This window comes from Nicotiana tomentosiformis, chromosome 9 (assembly GCF_000390325.3).
Source record: "Nicotiana tomentosiformis chromosome 9, ASM39032v3, whole genome shotgun sequence".
NCBI lineage: Eukaryota > Viridiplantae > Streptophyta > Magnoliopsida > Solanales > Solanaceae > Nicotiana > Nicotiana tomentosiformis.
The window spans coordinates 95190777-95205128 of NC_090820.1; the positions used below are offsets into that span (position 1 = coordinate 95190777).

Genomic DNA, 14352 nt, shown 5'->3' on the forward strand with positions numbered 1-14352 from the left:
AAGGAAATCCTTGTGACCCAAGGAAAAATGGACGTAAGTACCTCACCGGTACTGAACCAGTATAAAAATTGTTGTGTCTTGTTATCTTTCAGTTTGCTTGGTTTATTTCTCTTTAACCGTTCACTGTGCAGAATCTAGTCGATTAAACCCATATTTAGTCAACTAAGTTTTAATCGACCACAATTCCCCCCCCCCTTGTAATTTCAATTGGTATCAGAGTTAAGCTCACAAACTTTGCTTAACAGCTAGTGAGGAAAATATCATGGGATCAAACACAGTCGTTGGTGCATTATTTCAAGAGGGAACCTCTCAAGTACGACCTCCATATTTCAACGGACAACACTTCTCTCACTGGAAAATTCGGATGGAAACATACACTATGTCATATAACATCAAAGTTTGGCATATGATCAAAAAGGAAAATCTTCCAATTCCACCAAAGAAAGATGAGAATGGTCAAGTCATAGTATCAACTGATTCACTTGACTTAGATTATTACACTGATGAACAAATTGTTGTCATAACTGTGAATGCCAAAGCAAAAAATCTTCTGTATAATGCTATCAGTGGAGAAGAGTATGAAAAAAATTCAAGATGTGAAACTGCTAAGAAAATGTGGGATAAATTGGAGGTCACATATGAAGGAACCAACAAAGTGAAAGAAACAATGATCAATCTTCTAGTTCGTGACTATGAGCTATTTCAAATGAAAGATAGAGAATCAGTAGAGGAAATGTTCTCCAGGTTCAGCAAAATCCTTGGAGATCTAAAATCTTTTGGTAGACCAATCAAAAGCGGAGAATAGGTGAGAAAAATTCTTAGAAGTCTACCCACAATTTGGCAGGCCAAGGTTATTGCTCCGGAATGTCAGGACCTTGACAAAATGTCCTATGATAAACTTAGAGGTGATATAATTGCCTTTGAGAAAACTTACTTGGACAGGTAAATTCAATAAAAAAAGAATAAAACAGTTGCTTTTAAAGCAACTGTGGCTGAACCAGAAAATGAAGAAGAAGAGAAAGGAGGAGAACATGATGAAAACATAGCCATGCTCTCCCAAGTTGTAACAAGCATGATGAGGAAAAACAGAAATAGCAGGAGAGGTAGATCAAACTTCAGAAAAGGAAGGACAAGAAATAAAAATGATGGAAGATGCCATGAATATGAAAAAGATGGACACATTCAAGTTGATTGTCCTGAACTGAAGAAGAAGCTTAGCAGGAACCTCCAAAATAAGAAGTCCTTTGGAGCCTGGAGTGATGAAGAAGAATCTGACCATGAAAAAATTATAAATATGTGTTTCATGGCCATAAACGAAGATAGCAACAAGGACTCGGGTGAGCTTGGGCTCATGGTCGACGAAGGAGCAGATGAGGAAGAAGACTCAGGTGGACTTGGTCTTATGGCAAATGAGGGAACCAGTGAGGAACACCGCAAGAATAATCGAAAAGGAAAATGGTATCTTGATAGCGCGTGTTCCAGACATATGACTGGTGACAAATAATTATTCAAAATTGTCACCAAACTAGATGGAGGAACAGTTACCTTTGGAGATAAATCAAAAGAAAATGTAATTGGAGTTGGAAAGGTTCCTCTCAGCTAAACATGTGATGTAGATGAAGTGTATTTGGTTGATGAACTTGGTTACAATCTTCTCAGCATTAGTCAAATATGTGACAATGACTACGAGGTTCGTTTCAACAAACATGGTTGGTTTATTGAAGATGAATCAAGTAAAGTTATTCTCTCTAGAAATAGGGACAGAAATGTTTATACTATCAGTAACTTAGATAGTGGTGGTAATTAAATTTTTCTAGCTTCTATTCTTGATGACCCTTGGGTATGGCATAGAAAATTTGGTCATGCGAGCATGCATACTATTCATACACTTTCTAAAACCGATCTTGTCATTGGTCTTCCAAAACTAGACTTTTCAAAAGATCAAATTTGTGATACATGTCAACTAGGAAAATAAACCAGATCCTCTTTTAAAGTCAAAAATATTATTTCCACTACAAAACCACTTCAACTATTGTATATGGATCTTTTTGGACCTACTAGAACTGCTAGCATAGGTGCTAGAAAATATGCTTTTATTATAGTAGATGACTTTTCTAGATTCACCTGGGTTATTTTTCTAAGTCACAAGGATGAAGCTTTAAGAAACTTTGAAGTCTTTTGCAAGAAAGTGTATCGTGAAAAAGGTTACTACATTTCCTCCATAAGAAGTGATCATGGAGGAGAATTTGGAAGAAAAGCTTTTGAGAACTTCTGCAATAATCAAGTGAACTCTCACAATTTCTCTTCCCCAAGATCGCCACAAAACAATGGAGTGGTAGAACGTAAAAACAGAACTCTATAAGACATGACAAGAACCGTGATTGTGAAAAATCCTCTCCCACACCACTCCTGAGCAGAAGCCGTAAGTACAACATGTCATGTCATCAACATATGCCTCATTCGACCAATACTCAAGAAGACTCCATATGAACTATGGAGAGGAAAAAGACCCAACATAAGTTATTTCTATCCTATCGGTTGTAAGTGCTGTGAATACCTAGTTTTTGTATTGTTTTAACACATCCTAAAGTCATTAGTGTTTTATTACTTTAATTATATTTTCCAATTTTTGTGTCTTTGATTGCATATTTCCTATCATAAAAATACCAAAAAATAGTTCTTTCTTTATTTGTGCATTTTAGGAATTAACTAACTATTCAATTGATGAATTAATCTAGTTAATTGATCATTTGAATAAGTTACTTAATTAATTTATTTGTTTGTGTAAATTTAGTTTAATAAGTAGGATTAAGAAATAAATTGGGCTAAATTTAAAAGAGAAAGTGGCCAAAAGTGCAAGATAAGGGGCTGCCCTTGAAATGGTCTGAAACGGCGTAGTTTTGCCTCAAAACTACGTCGTTTCATTAAGTGACCCAAGATCAAATCTCACCCATTTATCACCTCTTGATCTAATGGTCCATATTTGATCTCTCAAGAGGTATTTAATGCCTAAAAAATTAGAAAACATTCCCTCATTTCCCCAATAACTCTTTCTCTCTTCTCTCCTCCGACACCGAAAATCACCCACCGGCGGCGGACCACCTCCAAAAACCTCCAAATTAACACCATGTAATCTCCACAACCTCCTCTTCCCATATCTCCAAACCAATTCCTTCAAAACCCCCTCAAACTCCTTGACTTTTAGATCTAGGAAACTTTTGTCGCCACTTTTTGGTCCAAATTCTTGAAGCTCCGGCCAACACCACCCTACAACACATACATGAATGGATAGAGCTCCACGAGACCTATCTTTTCCTACCCATTTCACCCCCAAAATCACCATCGCCGCCGGCCCGCTCCTCACCGCCGCCACGACTCCACTGCCTCACCACCGCCAAAATGCCCCGAACCCCCATCTTAGCTATTTTTTGACTCAAAGACACTCATTTCTTTTGGCGAGATGCTGAAACGCATTTCGTTTTAGCATCTACCCGAAAGAAACATGCGTTTCGGAGTCGGGTAGTCGCCTTTTAGCATCTCTGGCGTCTTCTCGTGGCTCGAACAGATTCAAGCATACTTGTTAGGTATAATCGTCATCTCTTTAATTAATTTCTGATTTTTTATATTAGTAGATTAGTTTCTGATTTTTGATTTTTTCTATTTTGGTTGTTTCTTGTTAATTAGAGTTTCAAGTTAGGTTTATTTAATTAGTTATCTCTATTTAGTTTAGTGGTTTGTTAGATTTGTTATTGATTTAAACATGATCTTTAGTGTATTAGTTAAATCGTTCATTTAGTTAGTCGATTATTTAGTTGTGGTTAGTCGTTGTCCGATTGTTAACGATGCTCATTCTGTTTTGAGAATTAGTTTGTGAATTTAGTTATTTGTTTAGTAATTAGTTTTCACAAATCGAATTCATTCCCATCAAGTAGATTTGAATACTTAGTTCAATTGCGTTTTTAGTCTCGTCTATGCTTTGTCAGTTCATAGTTGTCCAAGTTTGATTTATTTTGAGCAAGTAGTTTATTGTTGATGGTTAAAATCTGAAGTTTAGTTTATTTTATCACAAAATAGGATAATAGTAGCTTACTTTTACTAGTAGGGTGGCTGAAAGGATATTTTTTCTCCTTGTTTCTGACACAGCAGATTTTCAGGCTGTCCTTTCACCTTTGGGACATATCTTGAACAAATTGAGTGGTTTGAAGGGATATTCTGGAGAGCAAAAACTTTTCATAACAAATACGAGAATCCTTGAAGTTCTGGTTTCTGGTTTCTGGTTTTCCTCAAAAGTGCTGAATTTTGGGTCATCTTTCTGGATATTTTCTGGGGTCTGTTCTCTGCTGTTTTGTTGCTGAAAGGAGCTGTGTTCAAGTGATTTTTACTGGTATCGAAGCCCTTTTTGTGTTGTCTTGATTTTGCTGCCGGTAAGGTACTCTCTCTTACCTTTGCGATGTAGATTTGAATGCAACAAATGACGAGATAATATCATGAGCTCGCTCCAGTTTATTTTAAAATTATTTGCTATTGGTTTTACTCGAAAGATGCATACTATTTCAGTTCTGAATATGTGTTAATTTTGTCAGTTCTCAATAACATGCACTTGAGCCCCATATTAGTCAATATTGAGTTACTTAACTGTTATGAGATAAGATTTTACTTCAAAAGTTTAGAAAAAAGTACTTAATGTTTGAGTTGAAAACTTGTGTATGGTGGAGTTAATATTTGAGTTGAAAACCTGTGCATGGTGGAGTTACGCTTTTAGGAGCATTTTATTGGTCCTTTTTGGCCCAAGCTTCGTTCTCTTTTCTGAATTTGAGATTTGGTTAGCTTGCTTATAATTTCTTTTTTTAGATTTTAGTTTGTCTTAATCAAATTTCTTGTTCTGATAAGTTCAAAGTTTAAGGTATATTATTATGTTGAAAGATCATGATGGTTTATTTGTTTTTAATTTGGCATTTAACATGGAATGAATTTTTCTTTTCTTTTCTTTTTAGTTTTTATTTATTTATTTATTTATTTATTTTTCTCTCTTGAGGATGATTATGTTAAAAGTGAAGTACATGCGAGTATTTGATTACTAATAATATTCGATTCTGATTTCTAGTGTTTAGGAGTGTTTGAAGCATATTTTAGATTTTTTATACTTGTATCTTTAGCATGGTAAACAGTTAATTACTAAGTCATATTTCATGATATATTAATGGTTTATTAAGTTGTTTTCTGTTCATTTCAATTTTCCCTGAATACATGTAACTGTTTAAACATTCATTCTCGTAAATTTGGTGACATTTCTTTGTCAAATAAGTCAAGTTAGTTCTTTGATGCCTTGAATATTGAGAGGGTCTACGGGGAAGTTCAATCTGACCATATATTTGGCAAAAAATGAGTTAGCTTGGCTCAATACCAAAATCCCATAAGTTGGCCCAATTTTTTAATATAAGCATCTCCTCAGTTAATTTCAATGATTTTTTTTAACTAAGCAACTTAATCACTCTTAATTAATTTAAGCGATAGGTAATTTTAGGCACGTTTGGGATGTAGACCATGTGTTCAACACGATCCTTGGTCGATATTTTTTTAAAAAAAAATAAAGTAGTCATGTGTGCATTTCCGCTCCTTGACTCTTCAATATTAATTGTATTTAAACCATGTGTACCGACACGTTCCTTGTTTTAGTACGTATAATCAAATAAGGACCTTGTGTGCTTGCAAGCTCCTAGGCCAAAACTATTAATTATTAAGTTGTACTAGACAATAGTAACTCAAGGCAAATAATACACACTTTATCCAAAACTAATTCAAGCCAATTTTTAGTCAATAAAAGCGACCGTGCTAGAACCACGGGACTCGGGAAATACCTTATAACTTATCCCCGGTCAACAGAATTTCTTACTCGGATTTTATTTTCGCAGACCAATAATAATAGAATCAAATCTTCCTTTGACTAGGGATTCAAATAAAAGGTGACTTGGAACACCAACAAAATCAATTCCAAGTGGCGACTCTGTAAATAAAATAATCTCTACTCAATTTTGTCACTTTAATTGAAAAAACCCTTCAATCCACATAATATCATTTTGCGAGTAGAAAAGGGGTGTGACAGCTCTGGCGACTCTGCTGGGGACCCTTCAAAAATTCGATCTTGTACATTGACTTTATTTGGCTTTATTAATTTTTGTATATATTGTGATTTATTTGGGCCTAATGTGTTACTTGTCGAGTTTTTACCGTTTTTATATTGTTGAACTGTACATATAAATTGTATCCTCTCTCGCATCCCTCTGAGTCTTCTGATAATTAGTTATATTGTGTTTGCCTACCAGCATCACAAAATTTCTGTCTTGAGATAAAGCCAGTTAGCCTACCAGCTTCTGGTGAAGGATTTAGTCACACGTGTTTAGGCGGGAGAGTCGTTAGCTAGCCAGTGTTGTTCCACTACTGGTGACGCTTGACACTCCTCGACTCGGGTTGTCCGCCCGGGTAAGCCAGGTCTAGATACCATATCCTTTTGGATTTACATTTTTAGAAGTACAAGCCACAAGCAATGAATATCCCTAGTAGGCTACGCTTTATTTGCATCATGTGTATTTGACTTAGCATCGCTCGACACAAGGGTCGAGTTCTATTTTATGACAGGCTTTGTTGAGACCATTATGTGATGTTATGTTCTACTTGTTGCATTATTTGGGAGGCTTTCATGTCGACCGACTTTAGCATAAATCAGTTGAACGAACAGAGAAAAAATGATGTGGTCTAATGCATAAGGTTTTTAAAGATTAATTTTCATAAAAAAGAACATAGTCGGTTTTAACCGAACTACACAAGTCTGATTCTCACCGGATGTGAGATACGTAGGCAAACCTCATCGGTTCCGGCCTCAATTTTCAAAAAAAAAAAAAACAAATCAAAAATATTTTTCTTTTCCTTAATTCACTCTTTACAATCCTTTCCTTAGAAAATCCAAAAAAAAATACTAAATCCAAAAATATTTTTATAGTCCCACAGTTTAGCTTTTTATTTATTTATTTTTATTCTTTTATAGAGTCAAAACCCGAGAAATCGGAATTTTTGTGTGTTAATAATATGTTTGATCAAAGCCTAACCCCGTGTCTGGGTAGACAGGTATACCATGAGTGGGGAAAGAGGTAAGTCTGAAAAGAGGCCTAGATCAGAAGGGATACCAGATTTTCTGATTGTCGATCAAATACCACAGTTGTTGTGGAATTGGTAGAGAGACTTTAAGGAATATGAGCGAATACAGATAAAGAAATACTTGGGACATTTGGTTCACATGATTACGATCAAGCCTAGGAGGGATGTGATTGAAGCTTTGATTCCGCACTGGAATCCTGAAAATAACGTGTTCCGTTTTACCGACGGTGAAATGACTCCGACCTTGGAGGAAATCACCCATTTCCAGGGGTGGGGCCGCAATCTTCGCCGCCAAAGGCCCATAGTACCAAAAAATGTGAATGAGGTTAGGTTTCTGAAGCTCTTGAACATAAATTACGGACAATATGAAAGTTTAGGAGGCAAATGGGTTGAGTTGGGATTTTTGTTTCAATTGTATGGTCTAGAATGCAATTTCGAAAGGAATGTGGGAAAATTGAAATCAAAGGAAGATAAGGAAACATGGAAGGTACATAGAAGGTTTGCATTTATGGTTACTTTTTTGGGGCGTGTAGTTTTTCCGGAAAGGGAGGGACGCATTGACATCCGCTTGGCAGGTGTAGTTGAGGCTCTTATCTCAGATGGGGATGATTATACTTTGGTCCCTATAATTCTTTCTTGTATTTTTCGTGCTTTAACTAGATGTAAAATGGGCTCACGAAATTTTGATGGTTGCAACATTTTGTTACAGATATGGTTGTTGGAGCATTTCTATAGTCATCCTACGATCACTGATTTTAGTGAGCTATGGACCAATCATACTTATGATCACCAGAAAAGAATTGACGAATGTGACTTACCAGAGGGGATTGGCGCCTGGAAAGAACTACTTCTTACTCTGTCTGCCAAACGGATCACTTGGAACTACGATTGGTTCTCGTCTAAAGAGGTCATTTGTGAGTCTGCATACCATTCTTATTTGGTACTCATAGGATTGGATGGTGTTCAGTCTTATGCTCTACTTCGGGTAATGCGCCAATTTGCACGACTACAGGAGGTGCCACCAACACGAGATATGAGCAAGTTCTGTTATGATTTTGGTAAAGATCAACCTCATGACAAACAAGAAATTATGAAAATTTGGTATGCAAGTAAAGTCTCGGAGTTGAATGATATGGTAGAAGACCGAGATCGTGGAGAGGTGATCCCTGAATATATTACCTGGTTTCATGACCCTTCATCGCTTAGAGATAGGCCTGAAGGGTCCAACAGGAGGAGAAATGATCAAAGAGCTATAGAAAGGTTAAAAGAGGAATTGGAGCATGCCCGGATGACCATATCCAGACAACAAGCCCAATTGCAAGCCGTAGTCGCTCAGATTCGTTTAAATATTGAGAAATATTATCAATCTACCTTACGGGTCATTGATAAAGATCTAAAGCATGCTAAAAATGAGTCGGCCCGCTTAGAAGAAAAACTGGCAAGCACTATTGGTTTAGTCAGAAGAGTTGAGGCAAATAAAAATGCTGAAATACATAAGCTGCAAGAAGACTTGAGTATCATTGAAGAGGATGCGCACCAACAACAATTGGAGTTTAATCAGCAGAGAGAGCAGTTTGAATGAGAAAGGGCCTATTGGATACACTCAAAGGGTCAGTTTCATGCACAATTGGAAGGAATAAAAAGGCATAAAAGAGGTCATCAACATGCAGATTTTGAGGCAGAGCGGCGTCAGTGGATGATTGAGAGAGCTGTGCTAAACCGCCGTATTGAAGACTACGAGGGATGCGAGACACAGATGGGGAACGCCCTCAACACAACCCAGATATGGTTGCAGAATTGTCACGTGAATATAGGGCAAGCCAGAGAGAAAGTACTTCAATTGGCAGAGAAAGCAACATATATTCATGACGATCATCATCATCTAAACAATGAGACAATTGGTCAACAAGCACGTACCCTCGTTTCACAGTTGCCGACAGTGTTTCAGAATTTGTACGAGATTTTGGGGGGAGAGTGGAGGCCAAGGGATGCAGACCTTTGATGATATCAGTTTAAGCAAGAATACCATTAAAGATTAAAGTTTTAGTGCAGTCAATTAGTTTGTAGTTTCATTTTTCATTTGTCGCATTTTTAATTTTATATTTGTCGCATTTTCAGTCATACTTATGTCTTTAGAGTCAATTTGAATAATAATAATAATAATAATAAATTGTTATTATTTTCTCCTGAACTACGTAATGATCTGATTCATGCGGCGACATGATACGTAGGCAACCCACAAAAGGTTCGATCAAAATATTTTTCAATGATTCTAAGATGAGGGATCAAAATGAGGCGTGAGTGAAAAGAAAAAAGGAGACAAGAAGATAAGAGCGTCAATAAGAAGCAACCTCATAAGCCAGAATGAAACATGAATCCTCCAAAAGCATGTTAGAAATAGTGACAATGATAGGAGCATGACACATTACGTGTGATTCATATCTATAAAATGTTTAACCCTAAGACGTTTGTTGTCTCTTATTAAGTAAGCTTAAGGTGGTTGGTTTGTGGTGAAACTGGCAACATACCATTACTTCACCCCGGGGTCCCTCAGAGGGAACCTCCACTGTACCTCTTTCTACTCAACCATCGCTCCATGCAACAAGCGACCACATTCTACCACCAGGGTATGTTCCAAACTACAGCGTCCACGCTGCTCCTGGTACCTCTAATGTGCGACCTCCAGTCGCACCAATCAGGAACACTCCTCTAGTCATGTCTGGCGCACCAGTATACACAATCCCGCATCCACCTCCTGTGACAAGGCCAATCAACGATCCACCATCTCATGCTTATGATGGCCAATACTTCTCTCCAAATATGGCTTTCGGGGTCTCAGATCCATACAATCAGACTCCTCAGTACGAGTCACCAGTGGAAAATGAAAAGATTTCCAAGACGGTTGAGCCGGATGAGATGACGAGGAAAATGAAAAGTCTTGAACAGAACATAAAGAACATACATGGACTAGGTGGTCACAAAAGTGTTTTGTTCAGTGATTTATGCATGTTCCCTCACATCCATTTGCCACCAGGGTTCAAGACCCCAAAATTTGAGAAGTATGATGGACACGGCGACCCTATCGCCCATTTGAAAAGGTACTGCAACCAGCTGAGGGGTGTAGGTGGAAAAGAAGAATTGCTGATGGCTTATTTTGGGGAAAGTCTTGTGGGGGTAGCCTCCGCATGGTTCATTGACCAAGATATCTCTCACTGGCATGTCTGGGACGACATGGCCCAGGCCTTCATCAAACAATTTCAATACAATATTGATATTGCGCCGGATCGCAATTCCCTATCCAATATGAAGAAAAAGCCGACTGAAAGCTTTAGGGAGTATGCAATCAAGTGGAGGGAGCAGGCGGCTAGAGTTAAGCCACCTTTGGATAACTATGAGTTGATCACTGTTTTTCTGGAGGCCCAAGAGCCTGATTACTTTTAGAACATGATGTCCGCAATGGGTAGACCTTTTGCGGAAGCGATCAAAATAGGAGAAATGGTCGAAAATAGCCTCAAGACTGGCAGAATTTTAAGTCAAGCTGCTCGCAAAGCCACCACCCAAGCTTTCCAAAATGGGTCAGGAAGTTTGGCAAATAGAAAGAAGAAAGATGAAGGATCCATGATGACCTTGGGATCCAGGAAAGTTCAAAGAGGGGCATCGCACCCTTATATGTAAGTTCAGCAGGGGCAATCCAGCTACCCTCAACATTACTATCCCCTGCCAATTCCTCAGTACTCTGTGGGACCGCCACAGTATACAGTGTTTAATGCTCAATTCTATGCTCGTCCTCCCAATCAACAGGTACGGGCACTAGCTCCAATATTCCCCCGACCTCAGCAACAAAATTTTCGGGCACCCTACAATGTTCGTCCTAGGCAGGATTATGGTCGAGAGCAGAGGTCGGTGGAAAACTTTACTCCATTGGCTGAATCATACTCTAGTCTGTTCCAGAAATTGAAACATATGGGCGTGATTGGACCCATCGCTCCCCACCATATGCATCCCGATTCACATGGATTTCAAGCAAATTCTATATATGAATATCATTCAGGTGCTCTGGGGCATAACACTGATGACTATTGGACCCTGAAAAGAGCCATAGAAAGACTCATTGTTGAAAAATTGATTGTAGTCACGAATGGCGAGGACCCTCCTAATGTGACCAATAACTCATTTCCTGCACACAATGATGTTCATTTTGTGGGAATGATTGGCCGAGATCGTGAATACAAACCGGTTGGTCGAGCAGAAATGACAGTGGTAACGATTCAAGAGGAAACCAAACTGGAAGCAAATCCAAGCCGAGATGCACCGTTGATTGTGAAAGGTGCCCAGAGCTCAGAGATGGCAAATTTATTTGTTCCAAAAATCTCGAGGTTGGAAGTTCGCTCCAATGTTCCAAGCCCAAAGTAATACGTCCTTGGAGGTCACCCCATCACAAAGCATAATCAGGGCGGTATGACGGGTATAATAGAGCCGATCATAATCAAGCCTGCCACACAACCCCGTGTAACAAATACAAAAACCATTCCTTGGAACTACAACAAAACAGTAGTAACATACAAAGGCAAGAAAATCATAGAAGAAGTGGGCGAAACTGGAGGTTTGACTCGATCAGGGAGCTGTTACTCTCCAGAAGAGTTGAGGAAGGCTAAGCAAATCAGAGAAGACCAAATGCCAATAAAGAAACCGGTCACTGAAGAAGAGGCGGAGGAGTTTTTGAAAAAGATGAAAGTTCAGGATTACTTAATCATTGACCAGCTGAGAAAGACTCCTGCCAAAATCTCTCTGTTATCTTTGCTCATACACTCAGGAGAGCATGCCCGTGTACTAATCAAAATCCTGAACGAGGCACATGTCTCAGAGAATACCACCGTGAATTAGTTAGAGAAGATGGCCAATAGATATTTTGAGGTGAACAGAATTTCCTTTACTGATGATGAACTTCCTAAGGAGGGAGCCAGTCACAATAGGGCTTTGCACTTGATTGTCAAATATGAATGGCATTATGTGAAGCGAGTCATGGTTGATGGAGTCTCGAGTGTAGATGTATACCCTCTATCTACCTTGAAAAGCATGAAGATCAATATAGATAGGATCCGACCCAGCAATGTTCGCATCCGGGATTTTGATGGCTCAGCGAGAGATACTATTGGGGAGATCAACCTCACCATGACAATTGGGCCTGTTGATTTTGAAATTGTCTTCCAAGTAGTAGACATGGAAACTTCTTATAACTTTCTTCTTGGAAGGCCATGGATCCATACGGCCCGAGCTGTGACATCCACCTTGCATCAGATACTCAAATTCGAGCACGACAGGCAAGAAATTATTGTTCACAGAGAAGATGAGTCATCCATTTATAAAGACCCGTTAATCCCATGTATTGAGGCCAATGAAGGATGTGAGTCTATTGTCTATTAGGATTTTGAAGTGGTTGTTGTAGACCATGTTGAGGAAGGAAAGCCCATTCTACATCTGCATCTCTCCATCACATCTGTAATGGTGGCTGCACTTATGATGAGACAAGGTTATGAGCCGGGAAAAGGTTAGGGGGCATCATTGCAAGGAATTTCAGAACCCATTTCTCCGTTCAGTAATAGGGGTACTTTTGGTTTAGGCTTCAGGCCAACACAAGCAGACGAAGACAAAGCCAAGCACCGCAAAAAGCACGGGTGGGTCTTGCAGCAACCTATCCCTCATATTTTCTTCACTTTTGTCGAGCCACGATTCAAACAGGGTCAAAATTCCTCGGCGCATGCAAACATTAATGAAATTTTCCATGGCCTCAGGCAGATGTTTTCTGAAGTGAATATGATCCAGGCTAGTGAAGGCACTAGTCGTGCCGATATGCAACTAATTGGCCCAGACACCATGCTCAATAACTGGGAAGCAGCTCCTCTCCCCACAAGGAAGGATTCTTGGCAGTTGACTTTTGCAGCTTCTTTCTTTTGTACTTTGGGTTACTTTCAGGGTTGTAATCCAAATATCTTAGTATGATTTTTTTATTTTGACGTTAACCCTTCTATCCTTTCAAATTCAATGAAATGTAGTTCAGTTTCCTATTAAATTTTCTATCTTTTCCTTTTCCTAATTCCTTCCATTTTATTTCTATTTCAGTTTTGTTAATGCCGGCTTTAATAACATGACATGCATGCGGAATTCACACCCAGATCTCAAAAAGCTGTCTAATTTCGAAATAATGCATCAAGAGGTCGAATATGATGAAGATAAGGTTTTTGATGAAATAAAAAGAGAGTTGGATCAATTTGAAAACAAGCCTAGGCCCAACCTCAATGAAACTAAGCCAATTAATATCGGAGGTCATGAAGAGGTCAGAGAAACAAAGATAAGCATTCACACTGAACAAAAAACAAGAGATGCCTTGATTCAACTTTTATTTAGGTATAGAGATGTGTTTGCCTGGTCTTATGATGATATGCCTAGTTTAAGCGCCGATTTAGTGGTTCATAAGCTTCCCACGTATCTTGATTTTCCACCAGTCCAACAGAAGCAACGAAAATTTAAAACGGACATGAGTGATAAAATCAAAGAGGAAATAATGAAGCAATTGAGCGTCAATGTTGTCAGAGCCGTACGATACACCACCTGGGTGGCAAATGTTGTGCCCGTGCCAAAGAAAGATGGAAAAACTAGAGTCTGTGTTGACTACAGAGACCTGAACAAAGCAAGTCTGAAGGATAATTATCCTTTGCAAAACATCCACATTCTATTAGATAATTGCACAAAGCATGAGATACAGTCGTTCGTGGATTGCTATGCTAGGTACCACCAGATTCTAATGGATGAGGGTGATGCAGAAAAGACTGCTTTCACCACTCCGTTGGGTACCTATTATCACAGGGTCATGCCATTCAGTTTAAAGAATGCAGGGGCAACTTACATGAAGGCCATGACCACCATTTTTCACGACATGATGCACAAAGAGATTGAAGTATATGTCGATGATGTCATCATAAAATCAAAGACACAGGCTGATCACGTGAATGATTTGAAAAAGTACTTCGAACGGCTTCAAAGGTATGACCTTAAGCTCAATCCAACCAAATGTGCATTTGGGGTTCCATTTGGGAAACTCCTCGATTTTATAGTCAGCCAGAGAGGCATCGAATTGGATCCATCTAAGATAAAGTCCATTCGAGATCTGCCACCCCCGAAGAACAAAAAAGAAGTCATGAG

The 14352-nt window shown here is 38.7% G+C and overlaps 1 protein-coding gene across 1 annotated transcript; it reads left to right on the plus strand.

Moving 5' to 3' along the window:
- Nucleotides 1-262: 262 nt before the first annotated feature.
- LOC138899213 (uncharacterized) lies at nucleotides 263-1504 on the plus strand. The gene is made up of 2 exons (XM_070185353.1): nucleotides 263-779; nucleotides 972-1504. The coding sequence occupies exons 1-2, from the start codon at nucleotides 263-265 to the stop codon at nucleotides 1502-1504; spliced, it is 1050 nt and encodes a 349-aa protein (XP_070041454.1).
- The last annotated feature ends 12848 nt before the right edge of the window (nucleotides 1505-14352 follow it).